This window comes from Ursus maritimus, unplaced genomic scaffold (genome assembly GCF_017311325.1).
Source record: "Ursus maritimus isolate PB19 unplaced genomic scaffold, ASM1731132v1 scaffold_23, whole genome shotgun sequence".
Taxonomy (NCBI): domain Eukaryota; kingdom Metazoa; phylum Chordata; class Mammalia; order Carnivora; family Ursidae; genus Ursus; species Ursus maritimus.
In genome coordinates this window covers 43,980,745-44,005,777 of record NW_024424786.1, presented here as the reverse complement: position 1 = coordinate 44,005,777, position 25,033 = coordinate 43,980,745, and the positions used below count along the sequence as shown (strand labels likewise).

Genomic DNA, 25,033 nt, shown 5'->3' with positions numbered 1-25,033 from the left:
GGGGGGGGGGGGGGGGGGGGGGGGGGGGGGGAGGTGGAATGAATCAATTTACATAGCAGAAGATAAAGAAATCCATTCTGGAAAAAACTCAGGGGCAACAGAGACTTTCACCTGTTTTTCTTTATATTCATACATCACCTGAATGATCTGTAATGAAAACTTAGGTTCAAAGATTACAACTAATTACCTCAAGTAATTTAAAAACGTAGTGACAAAGTTGATAGGTCTGTGTTTATCAAACCATCATTCATTTCCTGGCTTAAAGACCTTGTGTTTGCCCCCATCCTGAATGAGGACAAAACCTCAGGGGTGGGAAGAGAGCATCACCTGAGCCGGGGGCGGGGGGGCGGGGGGTAGGGCTCAGGGGCTTCTCCCACGCGGAGAGCAGTAGGAACGAGCCCATAAGGAAGTGCCACAGACCGGGCAACAGTCAGTCCTCTGTGCTCCGGCCTCCTCATCTGTAACACGTGGGTGCTGGCACCTCTCTTCTTGCAAGGACGAGACAGAGCGCAGAAAATCACGCCTTGTACACAGCAACTATCATCATTTGGAAACGACCCAGCACACGCCACAAGAAGGAATCAGCGTTCGAGTATTTTTAAAGCAAAACAGCCTAAAAGTTTACTTTGAATTGCCTTAGTTATGAAAGAACCCTATCTCAACACCTGTCCTTTCAAATGACAATCCAGTCCTGAAAAGTAACGCAAGTGCATCCCTAGACAGCTGAAGTCTACTTCTCTGCCTAGGAGGCGAGTGTCGGCCTGTGTGCACACGAGTGCGTGTGTGATGGGGGCAGGGGCCGACCAACATGCAGCCCTGTGATGGGAGTCAGAATCCTCACTTCCCAGAAGCTCATGTGTGATCCTCGGCAGCCCTTGGCCGAGCACATACGTTTCTGGTGAAAACAAAATCTGATGGCCTTGAATTGATGTCCTAGGGCTGGGTGCCAGCTGCCTGGGGCCACGACCCGGTCTGTTCCCTGCTGGTTCCACACTGACATTTGAGCAACTCCTCCAGAGAAAACTCTCTGGGGATTCAACAGACACGAACCTCATCTTATCACTGCTCAATTACGGTTTTCCTCTTCTTAGGAATATCTGTCCTGACCTATGCCTTTATGCCTTGAGTGATACTTCGGTATCTTAGGATGGAGGTCGGGCCCATGACCTGAATTCGGGACCTCAATGTCATGCCCTAAGCAAGCAGACTAATGCTCTAGGACGACGTGCCTTCCCCTAAGTTTCAGGGGCCCCCAGCCAGCACCTCCAGTGTGGCTGAGAGGCACCTGTGAGATCCCACTTGCACGTGGAGCAGTTCCGCAGACAGGCTAGTCAGAGCAGGAGGATGCGGGGGTCCCTGCACCCCGGCAGCACGGCCCCTGGGGCACCAGTCTCTTCCCCCACCACCAGTGCTGACATAACCTTGTCTACGTGGCAGATGCACCCACCAGCAGACAGCTCGCAGAGGAGGCCACTAACTCTACACCCGATGGAATCGAGAAGGGGACCAGCGTCTGGGTGGGGAGAAGCAGGAAACGAGGCACCGCCTGCCCCTGCCGGAGCCCTGTGCTCAAGCAGCGCCCGGCACGTGGCCTTTCTGCTCAGACACATACCCGCTGCAGTTCCTGGTTCTTCTCCTCCAGCTGTGCCTCCATCTGACGGAGCCTCTCCTCAATGTTGCCGTGCCTCTCCTCGGCCTGCGGGCAAAAACACGGTCAGCTCCGTGGGCGCCCCCACGTCAGTGCCAGCATGCTACACACGACCTCGGTAGCAACAAGCACCACACGCTCTTCGCGGGCTCTCCCACCGGCTGGCTCGGGATCCCCCCTCCCTCCTGGAACACACCCTGTGCGGCCTCATGCGTCACAGTGTGAAGCAGCCGGCCTCCCCGCGCCCGTGATCGAGGCCCAGCCGGTGCTGGTGACGGAGGCTGCCAGAGGAGAGGTGCTTCTCCCCAGCCCGGGCCCCGACTCCGGGGGTGGCGCTTTCTCCCCACCCTCAGACGGCCTGTGCTCAGTCAGCACGGACAGCAGAAGCAGCAAGCACCACAGAGCAATGCACACGTGCTACCTTCCTAAGCTGGGAGGTGAGTTCGAACAGTTTAGCTTCCTTAGCAGCAGAGTTTCCAGAAGACAAAAGGTCAGACTACAAGGCCGACCAGGGACAGGAGAGATGACAGGGGGAGAAAAGAAACGGAGACTTTACACGCAGATCACAAAGGAGAGGCGAGGCTCTGTTACAGCTGTTAGCAATGAACTTGCTCTAAGGAACAGTCTTGTGAGCACCCGACACCGTTGGACCGACCCAACATCAGCCCTCAAGAACAGCACCCGTGCTTGTCCTGGCCCCCTTCTCCCTGGGGCCCTCACCAAACTGGAGCCCGGTGAGATAGAGTACTCACAGCGCTCCCCCACGGGCTCCCTTGGCCGGCAACATGCTACCTCTCTGCCTGCTGGGCGCCCAGGCCCCGGAAGGCCGGACTGTCTGCTGGGATCTGTGCTTCCTCTTCCCACATGAACCTCCCGACCCCAGCACCTACTCCATCACAGCGTGACACTGCGTCCTCGCCTGCTGGCGTTCCCCCGGGGAGGGTAAGGACTAGGAGGGCAGCGCTGTGTCATGCACATGCCTAACCCGTATTTGTCGAACCCACAAATGAATTACTTAAAAATTTGTGTATTACAAATTTATTTTGATTATCTTTAAAAGAGCATAGGATTTTCCTACTTCTGGGAAAATTCTTTTTTTTTTTTTTTTTTTTTTAAGTAATCTCTATACCTAAATTGGAGCTTCACCTCACAATGGTGAGATCGAGAGTTGCACGCTCCACTGGCTGAGCCAGCCAGGTGCCCCCACCCTTATTTTATCCAAAGCTTCTCTCTCGAGCTTTGAGTTGTTGACTAAAATAACTCTGAGAAGCAGTGAACCTTAGCTCAAGCCCACCGGAGACAAACAGTACACATCTGACAAAACTGGAGGCAAATTAATGTGGGGATCACAAAAAAGGGCATGATTCCTGACATTTAAAAAGCGTTCCGATCTCAAACAAAATAGCACTGAAAACAGATCTGAGCTCTTTCACGGATTTAGGCTCACTGACATGGAGAACAATAATAAATAAGGCACACGAACCAGCCACCATCAAAGTCAAAACCCCACCATCGGACCCAGGACGAAAGCCAGGCAGCACCTTGGAGAGCGCCGCGACCCTCTGCGCCAGCTCTGCCTCCACCTCGGGGAGCGTCTCCGCCTTCCTCAAAGTCTGCTGCAGCTTTTGCTCGGCCAGCTCCAGGCGCTCTTGTAACTGGCGGTTTTTATCCTCAGTCTAGGAAATGAAGGCAAAGCATCAAAATGTAGCCAATCTTCTATTTTTAATAAAATGAAACAAAATCTAAATGCAGAGATCTACTAAATTAGTTCTGACAGAAGCCAACTGTTTTGGTAGCTGCTTCAGAGTAAAATTTTTCTTCCTGAGAGGAATATACACCCACTCTCTTGGGCTTGAGTTCAATGTGCAAAACACCTCTTGCCAAAGTATTGCTCTTCTTAAACGTCTTCAACGAAGTCTTTTTAAAAAGGAAAGAGTTCCCATGCACTAAAGAAAAACCATATTCTGTAGAAGCTTGCTCATTCTTCTTGACATCTTAAGGAAAGAAGGGTTCAGTCCTAACCCTTCTTAAAAAACACTCAGACTCCTTGTCTTTCGCAGGCCGTGGCGTGTGAGCCACAACAGAGCTCACACCTCCTTTGAAATACAGACCTTCTAGGAGTATGTACGCCTAATGAAATGCTAGTCAAGTTATTTTCGTAAATGTATAATTATTCTTAAAAACATGTTCTCATTCTAAAAAAAATTTTTTTCAATGAAGAAAATTTAGACTTTTTTAAAAAGAAATTTTAAAAATCATGTAGAGGCTGAGGTTCCTGAGAGGCAAACATCTGCTTACGTGCAGCCTCCTTTCTTCCGTGTGAGCCTATCTCCGTGTTTATACACAACCTCAGAAGATCCGTCACACTGTACGCAGTATTTTGTCATCTTCCTTCTACGGTCATTATTTGGGACATCTTACGTGCTCTTAAATAGCATTCCACAACATAATTTTTAATGGCTTCCTAGTATTTTACTTTTTATTATTACCTTGGGTCTAATGATACACTTTACAACATACCAGACAAACTCACTTTGTTTCCAAGAGGCTGGATTTGGTTTTCCTGTTTAACTCTGGCTGACCTGAGACTACCAGGCAGAGAAGCCAGCACGGCTTCCCAAACCACAGGAGGCTCCCGTCCGCACGACAGACTGCATTTCTACACCTGCCATTCACCCCCATCCCAGGTACCAACAAAAGTGGCCAACTGCCTCCATGCTCTCAGCCACTCCCTCCGCCTTTGGTAAAAATGCTAACAAGCAACAGATTAACGAACAATGAAAACAAAACTGAAGAAAGAATCGAGGTTACATAAAATCCTAAATAATTAAACACTTGCAAGTTGAAGTAACCCACATTCTTAAACATAATTTTCTAAGATCATGAAAACTTTACATTGACACTTGACTTCCAACATGAAAGTCACAGGAGAAAGGTCTTCAACTTCATCAGTAATTAATAAAAGTCGAACGAAGTTCAACAAAAGCCTCTACCTGCCGATGCATAGAGTCTTTATTTGCAATCTCATTTTCAAGTTTATCGTTAAGGTCGTGCACAGAGGTGGCTTCGCGCTGTGCCGCGAGGTAGCGTTTTTCAAGAGTAGTGATCCTCTCTTCCATGTCCTCCTTCTGGGCCATGGCCTACATCAAGTATTTCAAAGGGAAAAAAGGCAAATAATTAATGTATGACACTTTAATATACTCCAGACACAAAAACTGGACTAAATCCTAATTTTTAAATCAAACATAAAATCAGTGTCCTCAAAATTGAGAGAGATGCCAACTGTCTCCAATATGAATGAAAATATATTTACCTCAAATATCCCAAGTATTCCCCTACACGACCAGTAAAGACTCAGCTGTCTTAATACTACGTCTGGCCACTCAGTTTACCAAGCTTACTCTTTCCTACATGATGTTAACCAAAGAAACGTGGAATCAAATATCCCGACATTGCAAGGATGCCAGGAGCTGAAGGTGTGAGTAATGAAGGCACAGCCTCTACTGGCCCCCGATAAAGTGGGCTTTCCACAGAGCAGGGAGCGGCCTCGCAACAGACATATCAGTGAGACACAGCTCTCATCTCCCTGGGTAAAAGCTAGATGAAATCTCATCCAATCACCACAAAACTGAAGCAATACTATTAACAAATGATATAACTGGAAGAAACCTTCGGAAGTCTAATCCTGCAGCAAATTCTATCACAGGGTATCTGATACTGAAAGTGGGCCTAGAACTTTCTGCCTCTGCCCTTCCTGTCCCCCACCCTTAAGATTCATCTTAGGTTCCTCCCTGTTTACTAAGGAATTTACGTCAGCAAAGTCTTAATACTAAAAGTGATGAGTCTTAAAGAAAGAATTTCAAAATTCTCTGCATATTAAACTCTGCTGCAGAATCTCCTATCCTTGCCAAAGAATAACAGAACTAAGTAGGTTATATTATTTCTGCAAATATTTTTCTTTGTTTTAAACTCTTACGTGAAATTACGCACGCTAAGTTACTACACAGAAGTAAGCCTGTGCATCCACACTCAAGAGTGTGAAAGGGTCTTCCTGCAGTGGGGGTGGGGGTGGGGGGCGCCTGTCAGCTACAAAGGACAGCTTAGAGTGACAGGAGGGGGTGCCAGAGAAAGTATCCTGCCCTTCACCTGTTTTTGTAAACATGACTAGATTCTTATAAATCACTGCACACGTAGAAATGTCTGCCAGAAACGAGTGTATGTCTACATGTCTGTACAGCATGATCCTGATGACCCAAGGGTGAGCAAATCCCACTCTCATGGTGTGTCTCACCGCCGATGTTCAAGAGCACGTGACTTTTCTGGGAGCAGGTGGTCAGAAAGCCAGCTAGCACCGTTCCCTCGGCACAGCCGAGAGGGGAGGCCCACATCACTGTCGGTGAACTAGCAGCACAACAGATACGACGTGTCCCAGCTTACATGTGTACCAGAATGAAACGTGAACCTGACGAAGAATAAATGCAGAGAGCCGGACTCTGCAGAGGGTAGATGTCCACACACAAGGGTCCCACCAAACACCCCACATTCAGTTCAACGACAGCGCGGCAACGTCTACTGTCACTCACTTCACGAACATCCCGCTGCAGTTTCGTGTTCACTTCCTCAGACTTGATGAGGTCCTTCCTAGCGGTGTCCAGGTCCTCCTCCAGCTCCGCCACGTGACTGGAGAGGGCGGCCAGGCGCTCCTTCATCTGGCTCTGCTCCTTTGACTGCTTATCTATGATGTCCTGGAGCTCGATGACTTTGGCAAGGTCTTCCTCGTGGCTTAAAGAACCGTCAGAAGATCTCTGGTGGAGGAAAAAATCCTTAAATAGCCTTGTTTGGTGAGCCAGGGAACAGAGCACTTCCCGGAAAGAATCAAGTCCCACGATCTATGCTGGCTGTCGGCTCCCGCCACTCTTGGGAGCACGCAGAGGACATCAGGGAAAGACAGAGAGAAAGCCCAAGGACTTGCCTTTCCATTCGTGCTTGGAGTATTTTCTTGTTCGTGGTTCATGTCAAGCACTCCATCGGTTAGTGTTTTTTTCTGATTATTCTGTTCTTTAAGAATCATTAGCTAAAACCAAAGAATTAAATATGAGGGTGAAGAGATAAAGAGAAACTTCTCTCAGAAAGATGCAAGTACAAGCTGTAAACACAGGACGGGGGAGAATACACGGCAACGTTGTCTAGCCTGAATACAACTAGGTCAACAACTAGGTCAGTGCTCTCGACTGGACGAGGGGAACGAAAGGGACCGTGTGACTCGGCAGTAAGAGCCTCATGTGCTGGTCACCGGAGTGGCCCGGGAGGTCAGAAAGACCAGTGACACCTGATGGCCAGCACTGCAGGCTTCATACTTCTTACAAAAACAAGGGATAAAAATTAGAACTCCTCTAATCAAATCCTCTGGCGATTTACGGACTTACCTCTTTGTGTGTAGCCCCCAGTTCTTCTTCTAACAAACTACACCTTTCGAGTGCTACTCGTAGCCGCTCCCTCACCTGGAAACAGAGGGGTTGAGTATGTGTGTGTGTGTATTTAATTACTTCTTAATGTACAGTTACCCTCGGGTCCCATTCGCTTAAGGTAACATGACAGGATGGCCTCAATGTTTTTCACTGATGTTAATACCAAGAAAACTGGCTTGTTGGGGCACCTGGGTGGCTCAGCCGTTAAGCGTCTGCCTTCGGCTCAGGTCATGAGCCCAGGGTCCTGGGATCGAGCCCCACACTGGGCTCCCTGCTCAGCAGGGCGTCTGCTTCTCCCTCTCCCTCTGCCCCCCTCCAAACACACTCATGCGCCCTCTTTCAAATATAAATAAGATCTTTAAAAAAAAAAACTTGCTTTGTAACAGTTTTAAATTTTACATTTGAGAGACATCTTCCCCTAAATAAGTTATATCATCCCAATTCTTAATGGCAAATCAATATACAGAATATAATAAATCTTTACACATTTACACCAACTGCTACTTTTTAACCACACAGAAGTCTGTCTTCTTACAGAAAGTGTTTACAGGAACTCGAAAAGGTTAAACACGAACTGCAGTCACACACACGCACGAAGTGTGTCTGACACAGCGTGTGCACACTGAGAACTGCTGGGGCTCAAGGCACCTTTTCGTCCAGAGCTTTGTGGTGCTCGAACAAGGACTTCAGTGCTTTGAGCACCTCCACCTCGCTGGACACGCCCGCCGGGGACTGCGCCTGCCGCTTCACCACCGTCATCCGCAGGGACCGCTCGTGCCTGGACACGAGGCACTCCAAATGCTCCAGCAGCAGCTGGTGGGACAGGCCAAGGCAGAACCATGTTAAAAGAGCACTTGCAATGTCAAACCTTAATCTGGGGCAAAAACCCTTTTTAATAGTATGCTAGACCAAACGTGAATCCCTTCAATTCAGTCTAAAATTAAAGAGCCTCCCTCTTAAACGAGTTAAAATAGCGTTAATTCTCATCACGACTCATCAGTCAGGGTCGACTCCACGGGGAAGTGCCGACAAGCTGTCTAAAAGCAGACCGAGCGGACAGGACCCGAAGTGCAAAGACAGCAACAGTGCTCCCAGGCAACTCTCAGCCAGCGCTCCAATAGCAAGAATGCACCTACTGACCCTGGTGTTGTTTCTTTCCGCCTTCAGTTCCGCGATCTCTTCCTCTCTCTCCAGGAGCTGCTCCCTGCAGACGTTGAGCTCCTTAGTAAGTGCTGCGAACTCCTGGGGGCAACAAAAACGGAGGGAGACGGGGGTCTTTAGCCTCCGCGGCTCTCCCCAGCCCACGCAGACTGCCCTGCCCTGCACCTGTCTGCCACCCCAGAGCCCCGCACGCACATAACCCCCTCCTCATGACCTGAGTCCCAGGTATTTTCCCAAGCATGGGGCCTGACACCCAAGGCGAGAGAGACATTTTCAGGTGACTTGCAGATATGCAACTCAGAACCTCTCCTGAGGGGAGAACGCCAGGCCAAGAAGGCCACTGTTCGTCCCCAGCCTCCTGTCCTAAGTCAGCTCCTGCCTGTGAAGACCACAGGGCTTAGAACAGCCCCGGGAAGAGGCTGACAGCACCCAAAACCTGGTCTGTTAGCCCGAACTGGCTCAGAATAGACCATATAAAATGGACTTTTCACAAATGTTGGTAGGCCTCTTGAAGAAAGGGACAGCTGAAGATTTTTCTCTGTAGTCAAACAGAGAACTTTCTAGAGGAAGTATCACTGAGGTGATGCTGGGGTCCCCCCACTCTGTTGTGGGGTCGCTCTCCCGCAATCCTGAGCGCGCCCTGGGACATGACACACAGGCAGGGTCCAAGGAAGTGAACACACACCCTCTGGTCAGTTTTTCCTCTCAAGTAAGTAACATGCTCTGCCAATGAATCTCCGTATTTTAAGAATTTTCTTTTCAAAGAACAAAGGAGGAAATAAAGGTTCACTTAACAATCTGACATTCAAAATACAGAAAGTGGTTAATTTGAGCAATTCTAGAAAATCAATTTACAAACAAGTGGCATACTTAAGGTTCATTCATAAATTAACCCATTGCCACTCAAAGGGAACTTGACCATGGAACATACAGCATCCCCTGCGATCCGACTTCACAAAGCTGGCCCACAAAAGCCTATTGAGCCATGATACAGAACCGAAACAGAGCTGACCCGTGAACAACACAGGCTTCCACTGTGCAGGTCCACTTCTATCTGGATTTTTTTCAATAAATACACTGGAAAATTTTCTGGATCTGCAACAATATGAAAAAACTGGCAGATAAACTGAGTAGCCTAGAAATGTCAGAAAATTAAGAAAGGGGCACCTGGGTGGCTCAGTCGGTTAAGCATCTGCCTTCAGTTCAGGTCACAGTCCTGGAGTCCTGGGATGGAGCCCCATGTTGGGCTCCCTGCTCAGCGGGGAGTTTGCTTCTCCCTCTCCCTCTGCTCCCTTGCTCCTGGCTCTCTCTCTTGCTCGCGCTCTATCTCAAATAAATAAAATCTCTAAAAAACTAAAAAAAGACATGTCATAAATGTATAAAATATATACAGGGACTAGCCTGTTTTATCATTTGCTGCCATAAAACATATGCAAATCTACTAGAAAACGTTAAAATGTACCCAAACGTCTGCATGCACACACTCGCAGTGCCATACACGGTGCCCTTCGCAGCCAAGAGAAGCGTAAAAACATGTGGAGCTGGTATTAAGCCCTCACTGCATGAACGTAAGCATGGGGCGTGCTGCACCAGCGTGTCGCTCCATGCCGCCTCCTGTCACTACTGAGGCAAGCTCAAGCGCGGCAGGAATCCGCTAACAACGCCGGGACGCTCATCCTCTCCCATAGGCCGTCCCGTTCTCCGATAAACTGCATACCGCAGTAGAAAGTGATTTCCTGTGGTACCTGCCTATTTTTGGGTGTGCTTCCTGCAACACCATAAACCTTGAGTAACACCTTGGGACCCATACGAAGTGCCACTCAGCAGTGCTGCTGCGAGCGCTCCCAAAAAGCAGAGACAAGTCAAGGCGTCACAAGAACAAGGTGAACTGCTTGACGCGTACGGCAGACTGAGGTCTGCAGCTGCGGCCGCCCACCGCTCAAGAGAAAAGAACCCAGGTAATTCATGAAGTTGTCGCCGCAGCTACCCTGGCAGATGCAAAAACCTTCCACTGTGTGTGAAATCCCTTTTCGTCTGTACTGAAGATGCAGCCTTTCTGTGCAAGCGGGACTGCTATAGAAAGGTATATGTACAGACTCCAGTACGAATCTTCAAAAAGGGGGGAGGTCATTATGTGACAACTTAGAGCCAAAGGAAGGTGATGGGTCTAAAGCTGCAGAATTTCAACGCCAGGGAAAGATGGTTTGGTAATTTTATAAAGATGTTTGGCTTTAACACATGTCAAGGTAACGGGAGAAGCAACTTCTCCCATCAAGAGGAAGCAGACGATCCCCAGACAGCGCTGACAGAATCACCGAGAAGCTGGAACTAAGGGAACGCTGCGTGCCGACTATACTTCAAACGAGAAGTGGAGAGGAGGGGAGGGAAAATCACTGACGGCAGGACATCTGCCCGCACAGGTTTTTCACACACAGGGAGAAAGCGCCACGAAGGACACGTATTCAGGAGGAAGGCGGGAGGGGGTGACTAGCCAGTGCACGTGCGGAGGCAGTCAGGTTTGTGATCCAGCCGGCCGGATCTAGGAAGCTGACCCTGGGCTTGATGGGAAGACACAGACACCAGCAGCCAGTCCTTCGGCTGTGCAACAAGGAGGCCTGGACAACCAGAACCCTTTCTCTGGATCAGTTCCAGCGATGCTTTGTCCCTCAACTTTGGAAGTACCCTGACAATAAGGGACTGCCTTTTAATGCTCTTCTGACATTGGACAACATCCTGGCCACCTAGAACCCTGTGAGCTCGACACCGAACACGTCCAGGTGGCCCACGGACCCTGGAGCACAAGGTCTCTAATGCAGCCTGTGGATCGGGGGCCGTGAGGACCTGCAAGGCTCATTACACATGATCCTTTACCAAAAGGACGGTCAACACTACGAAAGTGAACCACAACAGAGAGAACACCTTGAAGTCTGGAAGGATTACACCACTGAAGACGCCGCTGATGTGACAGGAAATGTCGTGAAAGCCATCAAGACCAAAACAATCAACTCCTGCTGGAGAAAATGGCCCAAATGTTGGGCATGATCCTACAGGATTTACGACACAGCCAATGAGGGAGATGATGAAAGAGACTGTGGATACGGCAAAAAAGCTGGGGGATGAAGGGTTTCGAGATGTGGATCTCGGAGAAATTCAAGGGCTCACAGATGTCACCCCAGAGGAGTTAAGAGAGGATGACACGACGGAGATGAAAGCTTCCGAACCAGCGCCGGGGGGCGGGGGGGGTGTGAGAAAGGAGACTCAGAAGACACCGTGCCAGAAAACACAGTGACATGAGGTACTCTGGAGAGGGCCTGGCTTGTTCCAGACTGTTCTTGACTTCTTGTACCACGTGGGCCCATCCATGGGTCCACTGAAGCCAAAGCCCATGGCGGAAGTACTGGCGACGTTTACAACAACATTTGTAGAGAAAGGAAGAGACACAACGTCAGACAGAAACGTACTTCCGGAAGGTGACACCAGGTGCACCTGCCTCGCCCGAGACGGCAAGAGCAGCCCTCCTCTGCCTCCGTGGCCGACTCCACGGGAAGACGACGAGGATGAGGACTTCAGGATGACCCACCTCCCCCTAACAGACGGTACAGACCATTGCAGCGCATGGACCCTCACCTGCTGGGCACGCACATCGAGGGCGTGTGCAGCCAGGCTGCGTGAGATGCCTGTGTGCCGCCGTCACCTATGCCCTCACCATGAAGAGCTGTGTGTTCGAGGCTTGTACGCAAGTGGACAGCCCATCCTCACACGGGGAAAAAGTGAGCGAGAGTTAGCATAAAACTCATCACGTGCCAGTTGTTTTATAACTTTCCTTTCAGAGCATTACCTCACAGAATGCCTCTCTCATTGCAGAAAACGTGTATCAGCCTATTACCGCAATTGTTTTTTTAAAAGAATATAACGACGTTTCCAATCCTCCATTATGAGTATGTCTGTAATAGTACAGGCTGTAAAAGTTTTATAACAACTCATTCATTAGTGGACAGGCAAGGCTGTGACGAAGAAACCTGCTGATCACGCGAGGCCACCCCAGAGCAGTCACACATAGTGACGCAAGAGTCGTTAGACCTGTAAAGAAACGGGAACCTCTCACACCATCTTCTCATTTCCGATGTCTGGTGTTAGTAATACTGGGACATCTGCGGTGCTGCTGCAGGCACTAAGTCATCTTGCACACAGACGACACACTTAGCTATCCATGCAGCTCAGTGCTGTCCATGTATTTTCCTTGTAATTGTCTTAAAATTTTTTCTCTAGAATGAAAGTATTAACTGAGTGTTCGTGTTGCCAGTAAGGCTTCTGGTCAACAGAACGGTATCAGTAGTTCCGTTTGGGGGAGCCCAAAGTTAGACTCAGATTTGTGACTGTGGGCAGGTCAGCACCCCTAACCCCCAGCTGTCCATGGGTCAACTGTACTCATCCATGGGGAATGAAAAGAACCAGGCAGTACTGTTATAATCAACAACAGAAAAGAGTAAAATTGAACATTTTCTCTTGAAAGCAGTTATTTCAGGGGGACAAACTGAAGGGGTGGGGAGGCAGGTAATTTACAGAGCCTGTGAGCATTTTCACGGGTATAATAAGCTAATGGTCATTTTCTCTAATCTACCTTCTAAATCAGAGTTTCTTCTTCAAAAACCCCCAACTGTGGGTCATCAGCTTCTAGCTTCACAGCATGAAAAGCCCTACACATCTGCTCCCCGAATTACACATAATAACAACTATTCAAAGCCTCCAAAACCATCCAATGACATACAACAAATGAAGAAACATCTATGCAAAAAAATCCACAAAAATTCAGGTACAATTCCTAGGAAGGAGCCAGAATTTGACTGGTTTAGTTAGTAGAGACATTTATACCCACAGCATTGTTGAAAACAACAGAGCAACTGGCCGGCAACAAGCTGGGGGGGGGGGGGTTGTCTCGCAGCTAAGAGTGGTCACCCAGGGGGACTTGCCTAGGGGCGAGGGCCTTCAGTGAAATCATCCAGCTATTCAATAAACTGGCTGCAATGTTAAATTTATTTTATATATATTTCGCCACGATTCCCTGACACACACACACACACACACACAGAGCACTCTTTGCAGACAAGGCTTTTCCCGCTACAGAACACAGACAACTCTTTACTTCAGTATTTCAAGGCAGAGCCACAAACACAAAGAAATGACAGTAAAACATTAAATGAGAATAACCCAAACGTGTCCTCAAACCTGACAAAGGTTGTGTTGAGTGCTGGACTGTCTCAGAGACCCAACGGGCAGCACTGGGAGGAGGGACCGCGGCAGGGAAGGGGGGAGGGGCGGGGGAAGCCCTGTTCTCCCATCAGGTCCGCTCTTTCCTGAGCTACAGAGATTCCTTTCCTATGTGCCAAAGTTAATTCGGCCAAATGCTTTGATTTTCACCTCCTCCAGTAAATAACTAGCTGACCTAACGTTGAGAGATTTGCATCTAATCATCGAGATCTTGTATCAGAAAATACTGTTCGTGTTGTAGGTGAAAGAGAACCTGACCCAAACCAGTCTCAGTGAGAGCTGCGATCACTCACGTGGCGGGCAAATCCAAGGGGGGCTGGCTGCAGACTTGCTGGGCCAGAGCCTCGGATTTTATTTGGTCGCCTCGTCCCCGGGCGCAGCAGTCTAGGTCAATTCACTAATTCGCTGATTATGTCCGGTCCAAAGTTTATCGTGCTAGCCAAACCTTCTTCACATACTAGATTTTAGATTGTTTTCTGTCATGCCCTCCTTCCCTTGTTTCACTTCTGTTTCTGTTTTATCATTTCCTGTTTCTCTTCAGGGATGTTCATTTATCTGTTTAAGCATTTAAACAGACTTATTTTGACAGTTTTGCCAGACTGCAGACGGAGTAAATGCATACTTCCGTAAGGTGCAGACTCTGGGAGCTGCAGGATCTGGTTTCCAGCTCAGCTTGAGGAGGTCCTCCTGCTGGCACTTCCCTCCCTGCCTAGTGTCCTTCCCTCCCCGCCTAGTGTCCAGCGACTGCCCTCCGAGCTTTCCAAGGCCTCAGGCCAGAACTAGCTTTCCACGGTGACTGAGGGTTCCTGCTGCCTCTTCCTTACGGGTGGTGTGGATCCTGTGAGAGAGTCACTGGACACTGTGGCCCAGCCCAGGTATTGCTTCCTACCCTCCGAGGCCCGCAACTTCCTATAAAGCCCCAATGTACTGGGGACAGTGCACTGGGGACCTTACGTGGGACGCCTCATCTAAACCCAGCTCCAAACAGGAGTCTGATTTTAGTTCTAATTACTCTGGACACATTAGTTCCTGTTACCCCAACCTGCAGGAGCCAAGTTTCCTATTGCCCCTGCGTGCTTGGTGCTTGGAGCGCAGCAGGCCAGGGAACCTAGCCAACTCATGCTTACCACGCTGGGTTTCTATTCTGTTTCCGTACTGAAGGGTATTTTTTCTTGTGGGGGCCTGACTATATATATCGGTTTACTTGTTTCTCTATTTAAATTTTACCTTTGCACTGCTGTTTGGAGATGAGTTGTGTCCAAGAGTGAGTTTACACTGCCATCCTGACCAGAAGCCACAGTTCATTCCAGGGATGGCTGCATACCCACTCCAGCGGAACACCAGACAGGCGAGCCCGGCCCCTCTTCAGGGTGCTGCCGCAGGACAGACAGATAAGCTAGCAGGCACCTCAGTGTGGTCAGTGCTCCAAGTGAGAAACGCCCAGACTACCATGGGAGCGGCGTGGAGGTCATCTATGATGGGAGGCGGACACGGGCTCCAAAGGTCCGCCAAAGGAGAGGCGTCGCAGTTGAATTCAGAACAGGAACAGCTACCTGGTAGGTGACAGCCTTCTCACAAAAGCACAAAGGTATCTGGTAGCGGAGAAGGGCGTCAGTGGGCTGCAGCCCAGGCAGTGTGCGGGAATGGGTAAGGGAGGCTGGGTGTGGACAGAGACCAGACAGAAGGCCCCTGCGCACTACAGTGGGGAGTCCGGATTTTATCCCTAAGGCTCTGGGAGTCGTCCATCTACAGACTTTGAGGGCCCTGAACAGGGAGCCCAGGCGGTGCTCGACACAAAGGGTGTACTCAGAAGGGTTTGCGGAGTCAACATAAGGCCCCGGGAGCAGTGCTAGAGTGGGGCTGGAGGAAGAGGTGAACAGTGAGAAGCCAGCTCGGAGCCGGTAGCTGGAGAGCTGCCATGGCCCCGGGAGAAATGAGGGTCTGAATCAAGACCCGTGGTAGAGAGCTGCAGGCCAAGAGAGAGTTCTCAAAACAGGACACTAACCAAGACGCCACACCACTTGCCGTGCCCTTCATCAGTTTTGAAGGATCCCCTGTTTTGGGGGCGGTAGGGAGACCCAGTGGGTACTGCCATAATGCAGGGAGGTGGGCGGGTCTGGACAGGTTGCACAATGGAGCCTGCGGAGGGATCTGAGAGAGAGCAAGGCCCAGGAGGACTCCAAGAGTTCTGCCGGAGCAAGCCAAGGACAGTCAGCATCCCCTGAGAAGGGAGGGCCTGTGGGCAGGGCATGTCTGGAAGGGAGATCGCACAGTCCAGTCTGGGGCACGCTCCGTTTGGGATATTATAAGACAGTCAGTGGCAGAATCAAGTAGAGAGTGCAGCTCCCAGCCCGGAGTTCTTGGGAACATTGGCACAGGTGGGAGAGCAACCTCACTGAAGGCAAATCACAAGGCACTGAGTGCAGATAAGAAGAGGTGAGGTTCAAGCAGGTGCCTATCTGACCCCGAACAGTAGGGAAGCATGGGACAGAGTGGGAGCGGTCAGCAAGCAGGAGGAAACCAGGAAGGGGACCATCTCAGGAGTCAAATGCTTCCAGGAGGACAGTCACCCGGGTCAGCTGATGCTGGCAGACGAGTCAGCTGACTAATCACTGAGAGGCGGGCCCACTGAGGCGGAGGGCAGCGGGGGGGCCGTGGGCGTGGCACTTCCAGAGCAGCAGAGGGGCTGGAGGCCTGACCGCACGAGGGTCAGCAGAGAGTGGAAGGAACAGCAGCAACGCTGTGGGTAAGGGCGGGGGAGAGAAAGAGGACAGAAAGAGGAAGATCCGGGGTTGGGACAATAGGCCACTCTGAGCAGCTGAGAGCGGAGCACTGGGGCGGCGCAGCAGGTGGCCTGTCCTGGGAGCGCACAGCTCCTCCACGGGGAGAGGAAAGGCTGCCCAGTGCAGGGGCACAGACCCAGACCAACTGGGAGATGTGTGGTGGGAATTTATGTGAGTCTTCCTCCGATTTCTCCCAGCCTCACTGGAAGTGAAATGCACACAGGACGGGCAAGGAACACTGAGGAGGAGGAGTGAGAGCTGCCTGGGGGGAGAGGGGCCCAGGGCCGCTGGCCATGAACATGCGCGGAGAAGGCACCGATGGGCACAGCATCCTGCCCGCTGAGACAATGAAGTAAAAGCAGCGAGGGGCTAGCCAGGCTGTGGTGGGATTTCAGGCAGGGGAGGGAGAAAGGGGAGCCCTGAGAAGGGCGGAAGGCCAGGACACAGACACCCTGGTAGCGTCCCGGACTGTAGGCCCAGGAGGATCAAATATCAGTGTTTTATTTTTAAGAGTCTTACTATCTACTGTGAACAAACCTCACTGGCTTTGAATGAGACCCCCAGTCAGAACGTACCGAGTGGACACCAAACCCTCGGAGGAGAGAGGTGCTGCTCCAAAATCCCAGGACGCTCTAGCCACGGGAGCCGAGCCCTCCGCGCGAGTCCTGTGGCCCCCCCCCGCCAGCTCGGAAGGACCCATCACTCCTGCACCCCAAGTTAGCAGGGGCTGGTCACTCCTGTGTCCCCCAGCTCGTCACCTCGGAGCCTCCTGGATCCTGGCAATGGGCTCCTGGCAACGGACGGATCACTGCCTCACCCCTCCTACACTCCGCTACAAGCCCCTTACTCCACACCCCACCAGCTCACTTTTCCTGTAACTCCGCCATCATCAAAGGCAAGTCTGAGTCCAAAGCTCCTTAGTTTTTCAGGAATCCCAACTGTCTTTGTTCACCTATGAAGAGAATATATTTACTTGCCATCATTTTGGGTAAATATAAGTATTTCATAAAATAACTTCAAGAGCCCGAACCATTCTATGATACACTGCTTTGGCTATGGGAGAAAATGAGTTTCTAAAGTTTGACAATTATGCTTACTCAAAAGAAAAACCTTTCTCTTTGGACAAAAGAATTCAAGTGAAAAAGTATAAACCAAATTTAAACTTAGGAGTTCAGATAAACATTCGACAGGAAATTCCACAGTTTAAGATTCCACAAGCACGTTCACATGTGCACTGTGTGGACTCCGCTGCAGAGCAAGCCGAATGCAGCGGAATCAGCCCCGATACGAGCCGCGAGCGACCGACCGCGCAGCACCGACGGGCCTGCCGGGAGCACACGTTCTCCTCTTTAGAAAACATGCTTATTTAAGAAACACGGTAAGCCAAACATACTACTAGTGACATTCTGTTTACTGTAATCAAAGTCTGAAGTGTTTTTTGAACCTGAATAGAGGCGACAATGCCTAGAATATGCTCATTTTAATGAAACCTAAGTCTGAGCAAAGCAGACCCATGTTTCTGTCTGACATTCCTAGGACTGAGAATAAGAAAGCAACAAACCACCAAAATCAGTTTAAGAACTTGGTTTCACACAGTGCTTGAAAATGTTGATATTGATCATTTCTGGCTCAGATCTGGGAAACAGGTTCAGATCATACAAACCAGACACGACTGATCAAAATCCACACTCAGGCCAATTTTAAATTAAGTCCCATGGCTCACATGCGACGCTTAGCTCCCAAAGTGACGAACAAGGTCGTCCCAGTGGTTCCAGCAGGAGGACTCTGTGTGGAAAGCAGCGGCAGTGCCTTGCCCTGCCCCCCAAGGTCCTGACCCCCCCTTCTCCTGCCTTGTTCCCCAGTCACCCCGAGTTACATTTCCATAGCCTTTGGTTTCGATAATCTCCATCACTTCCTCCATTTTATTTCTTAATGACTCTTCACTATTCTGCTAATCTGCTGAAACAAGAATAAAGCTGCAGAGAAGGCAGATAATACATGTCCTCTCCATGTAGGGACACAGAGTGCAACACACAGAAACGGGCTCGAATTTTTAGCAAACAGAAAGGAACACCTGAAACCTGACTTGCTGAACAGGCTTAGATTATTTTCTGTCATAGAAGCTATCCGCCTCAGCCTGAGGCTTGAAAGCATGCCAGATTTTGAAGACTGCAAGTTCATATACTAATATGAATGAAGGAGCAAATGCTAAGTTCTGAAGCCCCAGTGCCTTGATTAAAAGTATGGTCGGGGGCGCCTGGGGGCTCAGCGGTTAAGCGTCTGCCTTCGGCTCAGGACGTGATCCCGGCGTTCTGGGATCAAGCCCCACATCAGGCTCCTCCGCTAGGAGCCTGCTTCTTCCTCTCCCACTCCCCCTGCTTGTGTTCCCTCTCTCGCTGGCTGTCTCTATCTCTGTCAAATAAATAAATAAATCCTTAATAAATAAATAAATAAATAAAAGTATGCTCAGAAAGGTCATGTGTAGGGGCGCCTGAGTGGCTCAGTCGGTTGAGCGTCAGACTCTTGATTTCTGCTCAGGTCTTGATCTCAGGGTCAGAAGATCGAGCCCCACGTCAGGCTCTGTGCTCAGCAGAGAGTCTGCTCCTCTCCCTCTTTCGCTCACTCTCTCTCTCTAAAATAAATTTTTTTTTAAGAAAGGTTACGTACAGCTACCTATCTACGCTATGCGGAGTTTATGTATAGTGATCTATACAGTAACGCACTGATGGGGGAAGATGGGCGGGGGACACTGAGAGAAAAGAGCAAACTTTACACCTTTGTAGAATGGGGCCCACGGGCTCATCAGACTTACTTGGAACCACTATGAATGCAGTGGCACTGGGTTTTCAAACACTGACTAGTATTTACAAGCATTAAAATAAAATTCATAAGCAGCTAAAAAATTCCAATATATATAATTTATTTTTCCTTGTCAGTTTCTTTAAGCAACAGATACTGACAAAATATATGCTCATACTGAGTATTTAGTGATGAAATAATCAAGACTGTATAATCTGAATCCAAAAAAACATGGTGCAAACAGTACTTCAAGGTGATCTCAATTTGGGTAAAAGCAAACACATCCTAGGATTCTCTATATAAGACAAAATACAGACGGACGCCCACCTGATGAAGATTACCCACTGTGGCTGGGAAAGGGGGCTGGAGATGAGACTTTCAATACATACTCCTCTTTAATTCAATTTTAAGCATGCATTTTCTTTGTATGTAAAAATAAAATAGCAATCCTCCCTTCCTCGTTCTTCCTAACAGGCCAAAACTACAGGACACGAGCACGATGCTCACAGCCCACGTGGACACAGCTTTCCTGGGAAGTCACCAATTCCTCCTCTTGCTCTCTTACCAGTCCCTGCATCTTGACTTCCGCCCTCATCACTTCAACGCAAGAGCTCTGGCTGAGACTCCAGCGATGCCCTCATCTTTGCCGGTCCTGGCCCCCTCCACCTGCCTGATCCGGAAGCCCCTGACCTCCTCCCTCCCACTCTCTCCTGCCTCATCCTGTTCCCATGCTCTCTGCTCATCCCATACCTGCTGGTGCTCCCACGGCTCCATCCTAGGGCCCCTGCCCATCCTACACACTGTGCCTGCCTGACCGGTGTCCAAGGCTGCTGCCACCGCCACCCCCCCCCCACTCTGGGCAACTGCCCACCTGCCCATGACGCATCTCCGTGTCTTCCAGGAGGCTCAAACCATCTTCCCCAAACCAAGTTCATCAGCATCTCTGTGCTCCCGTTCCCACCCGACTCTCCACCCTGGCAGAGTACAGGACTGCATCCACCCAGCCGTGCAAGCCAGACACCTGGGCCCGCTACCGCCTTCTTCTCCCCCACGTTAACTGACTGCTGGCTACACTAACTCTACTTCACACCAGTATCTTCCGGAATGTCTCTGCTGCCTCATCCTTTGCCTAGACACCATGTCTCCTTAGTCTGGAGTGGTGGTTCCAGAAGTCAGCTCTGTAAGTTCTGCCCCTGCTTCTCTCCCTGGCCTCTGTGCTTATCACTTTCTGCCTCATGCACAACATATGGTCCTACCTCACCCACAGTTCCCTGAACATGTTTTGTTCCTGTGCTGCTCCTTGACACACAGTTGTCCCCTCTGCCTCAGACCTGTAGAGCGGCCAGTCTTCCCCTAACCAGCCCAAACACATGTTTGCCCTGGAGGTTTCATTCCAGTGCTGGGGAGGGGGGGCAGAATATGTATTTTGCCTTTTGTTTTGTTTTTTCCGCACTGTACAGTCCCCTTCAGTGCTCAGTACCCAGCAGTGTGGAGGCCGGGCAACGGTTTGGGCTCCAGGCGTCTCTGGCACGGGCACACTACGAGAGGCCTGCGGACAAGGGCACACCAGCAGTGAGTCGGCACGCACGAGAAGATGTATTTTAAAGAGCTTCCTCACGTCATTTACCATCCTTCCGTGTTGAACAACTCACCTTTACAATCCCAGACCGGTCTCTAAGTTCTCCATCTGGGTCACTCATCTATAAATGTGGGTCGCAGCACCTGCGCCCTACCCCAGCCCGCAGGTGAGACAACCAAATGAGCACAGCGTCCGCGTGCCAGTCCTTGAGGCAGGGAGCACCGACACTCATCCTGCAGCCCCGACCCCGGGCACGCCCCACTCTCATGAGAAGCCCGCTGCTCCACGTATGCAGACGCCTGATGGGGTTCGGGGTTTGGACTGATGCAATCTGCCATATTGCTAAAATGATTACCCAATGTTAATTCGGTTCCTAACAGCATCCCCGCACGAGATGGAAAAGGAGCATACCGCACTCAGTTTCCAGTCTAGGGAGGTCACCCTAGGCGCCCAGCCTCCCCTCACTCCCTCCCATCACCTTCCAAACTTTTCACAGAACAGCCTACGTTCTCCACCTCCACTTCCTGCGCATCTCGCACTCAAGTTCTTGGAGCCTGTCCCCCCTTCTCCTCACAGCTCCACACCTCCTCTCAGGAATCAGCAAAGCCGAGCAGCACTAAGGACCTGCAGATCCTGGGCCCCCGCCTCCCTCCTGCACTGGATCCTGGGCCTGGGATGCAAGTGACCGCTGGGCCCGATCCTGTCTTGCAGAATTAGTCTTGGCTGAATACTGAGGTGCCCCTGCTACCAATGTGAGCTTAAACTTGTTCTGTCAAAAAACTGAATGTGATTTTCATTTGGAGAAGAAAAACAAAATTAAAAAACACCACTGTGGTGTTTTTTTAAATTTGTGGACGGACTGGGTTAAAACCCCACTATGCGCAATGTTAAGAGCAGCTTTATCCATAGTTGCTGAAACTCAGAAGCAACTGAGACGTCCTTCAGCAGGTGGACGGACAAACAAGCTGTGGGACGTCCAGATGACGGAGAAGTAATCAGTGCTGAAAAGAAAGGAGCCATCCAGCCAGAAAGGACGCGGAGGACCCTAAAGTGCACCTTCCTACGTGAGGGAAGCCGGTGTGAAAAGGCTGCATACTGTAGGATTCCAACTCTGACATTCTGGAAAAGGCCAGACTCCGGAGACAGTAAAGAGAGCAGGGGCTGCCAGAGGTTAGCAGGGAAGGAAGAATGAATAGGCGGAACACAGGGGGGTTTTAGGGCAATGAAACTACTCTGTAGGACACTAAAATGATCTTTACACATTTGTCTACACCCACAGTATGTGCACCACCAAGAGTGAACCCCAGTGTAAACTATCAACCGTGGGTGACGACGACGTGTCTGCGTGGGATCACAGACTGTGACAGGTGCACTGCCCTGCTGGGGATGTGCACAGTGGGGGAGGCTGCCGGGCACACGGGCAATTTCTGTACGTTCCTCTCAGTTTTGCTGTGAACCTAAAACTGCTCTAAGAAAATACTGTCTGTCTGGCCTGGAAACTGGGGAGGGTGCACGGTGCGTATCGCTACTTCCAAACCACCTCCATTTAAGGCTGAACCCGAAAATCTCGCTGGAGGCTGCGGTCCGTCTCCTGCTACAGAGGCACTGCCAGGTGGCGAGAACATAAGCACACCGGACGGCTCGCCTGGCCTGCCCGCACTGAAATCTGATCACTTTCCGTGACTTGTCTGGCTTTTCTCTCTCAGCATCCCGCGTTCCGGGTGCAGCACGGCGCAGCGCATGGTGGTGCTTCATTCACGTTTATGGCCGAATAATGCTCCACTGTGTGGACACAGCATGTCGTGTTCGCCCCTGCACCTGCTGACAGATAACCGGGTCACTTCCACGCTCTAGCTGTCACGCAGAATGCTGCCGCGAGCTCTCCTATACGAGTTCTTATGTGGACTTACGCTTTCTTTCCTCTTGGTGCACCCAGGAGGAGACACATTTCCCTGCAGGGTAAGGGAGTGCACCCTCCGTTCCTGTCTCTGACTTCCGGTTTAAACGTCCAGCTGTCTCAGCCACCACTCCCTCGCTCTCTGGAAGGTATGTTTAGGGAAAAGGTGCTGTCTCCTCACAGGTAGTAGGTATAAATCTTGCTTTACCTACTTTTATCTTTCTGCTAAAGAGCAAACCAAACTATTTTCGGTTGTCGCTAGCATTTCAGTATTTGAACACAAGTAATTTCTTACAATTAGGACGATCTGAGATATGAATGCACACATATATTAGCATAGATGTACATCTCGTGTACTTCAGAAACAAGTGTATAACATTAGTGAGATATTCATTGACAAAAACATTAAAATGAATTTTAAAAACTTCTCCCTCTCCCTTTGCCCCTCCTCCCCGCTTGTTCTCTCTCTCTAATAAATAAATAAAATCTTTAAAAAATGAAAATTCAAAACAAACAAACAAACAAACAAAAAACCTATGAGACCAGAAATGGCCTGTCTGACCTCGACAGTCTAAAGCCAAAGTTAGGAACAGTGTAAAATCCGTATTTCCACAGAGATGTTTTGGTCATAAAAAACTTCTTAAAAACTGATAACAGCAGCAGCACTGGAAGGGGGCTTGGGACAGAGCTTTTCACGCACAAACCTTTTCAAACTATTGTCTTTGGGCCCAGTAAGAAAGGGCCACATCTCCCACACAGCAGGAACTACGGTTAGGGCTCCTCGCTTAGTCAGGGTTTTTTACACACATATCCCTTTCCCCCTTGCTTCTCCTCAGTTAAGGACGTCACTGAAGAGGCTTCCGAGTGGGTTCATAAGGACGCCCTCCTGTTTACAGCTGCTCTGAGGGCAGACAGGAATGAACACAAAAGCCGTCCTTTATTCCCCCCACTGAAGACGCTGCCCGTCTTCCGCTTACAGACAACGTGGCAACAAGTAAGTCCGCACCTGCGCCTTTACACCTGCGGACCACGTCTCAGAGCGGCCACCTGCGGCGTGCGCGCACTCCCCACCCCCCACCCCGGGTCTCTCTAAAATAAATAGATAAATCTTAAGGAAAAAAACCTGCCGAAAGTCCTGACTACTGTAATACATTTTACTAGGACTGCGGCTTACACAGCCCCCTCTGACTCGGGCTCAGCCCTCTAAACAGAGAGAGAAAATGGTTTATTCCGGTTGCATGCTAAGTTCCTCTAATATGCTTATTTTCTACCTCCAGTTACATCACATGGATTTAAAATATCTCCACGAGATCCTTAAACTGTGTTCTCCATGCTTCTTTGCTGTGACAACAGTCGCTCACCTATGGTGAGCCATCTGGGAACCCTAGGACACCAACCACCATGTGGGCATCCCCTCGTGCCTACCAAGAACCCTCGCTGCAGGACACCTGGCAGATCGCGGCTTCCTCGCTCCCACGCCGCCAGGTTCTAGGACCACGGGAGGTCCTGCCCGAGGATGCTGGTCGTCTCCCTCCCGGCTTCGGCAGCACCATCAGAACACAGACCAAACAAACGTATGGAAGTGACGGCAAGTGTCCTTCCCCTGATGAGCGCCCCTGCTCCTCTGGTCACGTGCAGTCACGCTGGCGCCCAGCGCCACTCAGGCACCGCCCTACGGTTTACAGGCCAGGTGCTGCTGGCGAGTCAGGGTGCGCACGGGGTGCGTGTGAGCGAGCTGCGCCTCCAGCATACGGCAGGCGTGCTGTCTGTTCCCGTGGGCACTTCGGTTCCACAGAGAAAGCCTCCATCAACTCTTCCACACGTGGTCAGGCACTCTGAGATGACTTCGTGACCTTCACTGAGTTAGAAGGTCCCATCTGTGTGGGAGTGTTCGGACACGGCCTTCCAGGCCCTCACAGGAACCAGCAGGCACAAGCGTAGGGCAAGGGCCGTTAAGAAGGACCCCCTCAGCGGCGCCACGAGGCTGCTCTGTTGACAGGATCAGAAATTCTGACCCACTCCTAGCAGGTACCCGAGAAGAGCAGCAGGCTGCATGCAACAGGGTCCCCCAACACTGTTTGTGACCACGGGGGCCCTGCGGAGAGAAGCCAGAGACAATGATGGAGAGCCCTGGCCAGCATTTCACAGGAGTGGGAAGCGATGGCTGAAAGCCCTAGCCCAGCGCACGGGAGGCCCAGCCGGCTAGCAGGCCTCCGGCTCCCCTCTCAGTCCCTGACGTGGCTTCTGAGCGCACCGCCTGGAAGACGGGCCTCTGCGGACGGAGCGAGGCCTAGACAGCAAACTGTAGCGGCAGGTGCAGGCGCCCTGCTGGGGGCTGCCTCCTGGGGCCCTGCCGTGCTGGCTCAGTAGACAGGCCAGCGCGGGGACGTGCAGTCGGCGAGCCCCCCCCCCCCCCCCCCCCCCCCCCCC

At 50.6% G+C, this 25,033-nt stretch overlaps 1 protein-coding gene and 1 long non-coding RNA gene across 3 annotated transcripts in view; one reads left to right on the top strand and one right to left on the bottom strand.

Annotated features, from left to right (window-relative positions):
* The window catches only part of PPFIA1 (PTPRF interacting protein alpha 1), an 86,184-nt gene that overhangs the window by 41,566 nt on the left and 19,585 nt on the right, over positions 1-25,033 (bottom strand). For both annotated transcript variants that reach the window (XM_040639595.1, XM_040639596.1), the window contains exons 3-10: positions 8,257-8,358; positions 7,765-7,929; positions 7,075-7,149; positions 6,621-6,722; positions 6,232-6,453; positions 4,642-4,788; positions 3,190-3,324; positions 1,613-1,696 (exon numbers count right to left, since the gene is read on the bottom strand). In XM_040639595.1, the coding sequence (XP_040495529.1) occupies positions 1,613-1,696; positions 3,190-3,324; positions 4,642-4,788; positions 6,232-6,453; positions 6,621-6,722; positions 7,075-7,149; positions 7,765-7,929; positions 8,257-8,358 (1,032 nt within the window). The remainder of the gene's footprint in view (positions 1-1,612; positions 1,697-3,189; positions 3,325-4,641; positions 4,789-6,231; positions 6,454-6,620; positions 6,723-7,074; positions 7,150-7,764; positions 7,930-8,256; positions 8,359-25,033) is intronic.
* Positions 14,729-20,320, top strand: LOC121104809. The gene is made up of 3 exons (XR_005837195.1): positions 14,729-15,101; positions 17,079-17,706; positions 19,602-20,320. It is a non-coding gene; the product is annotated as an uncharacterized LOC121104809 (long non-coding RNA).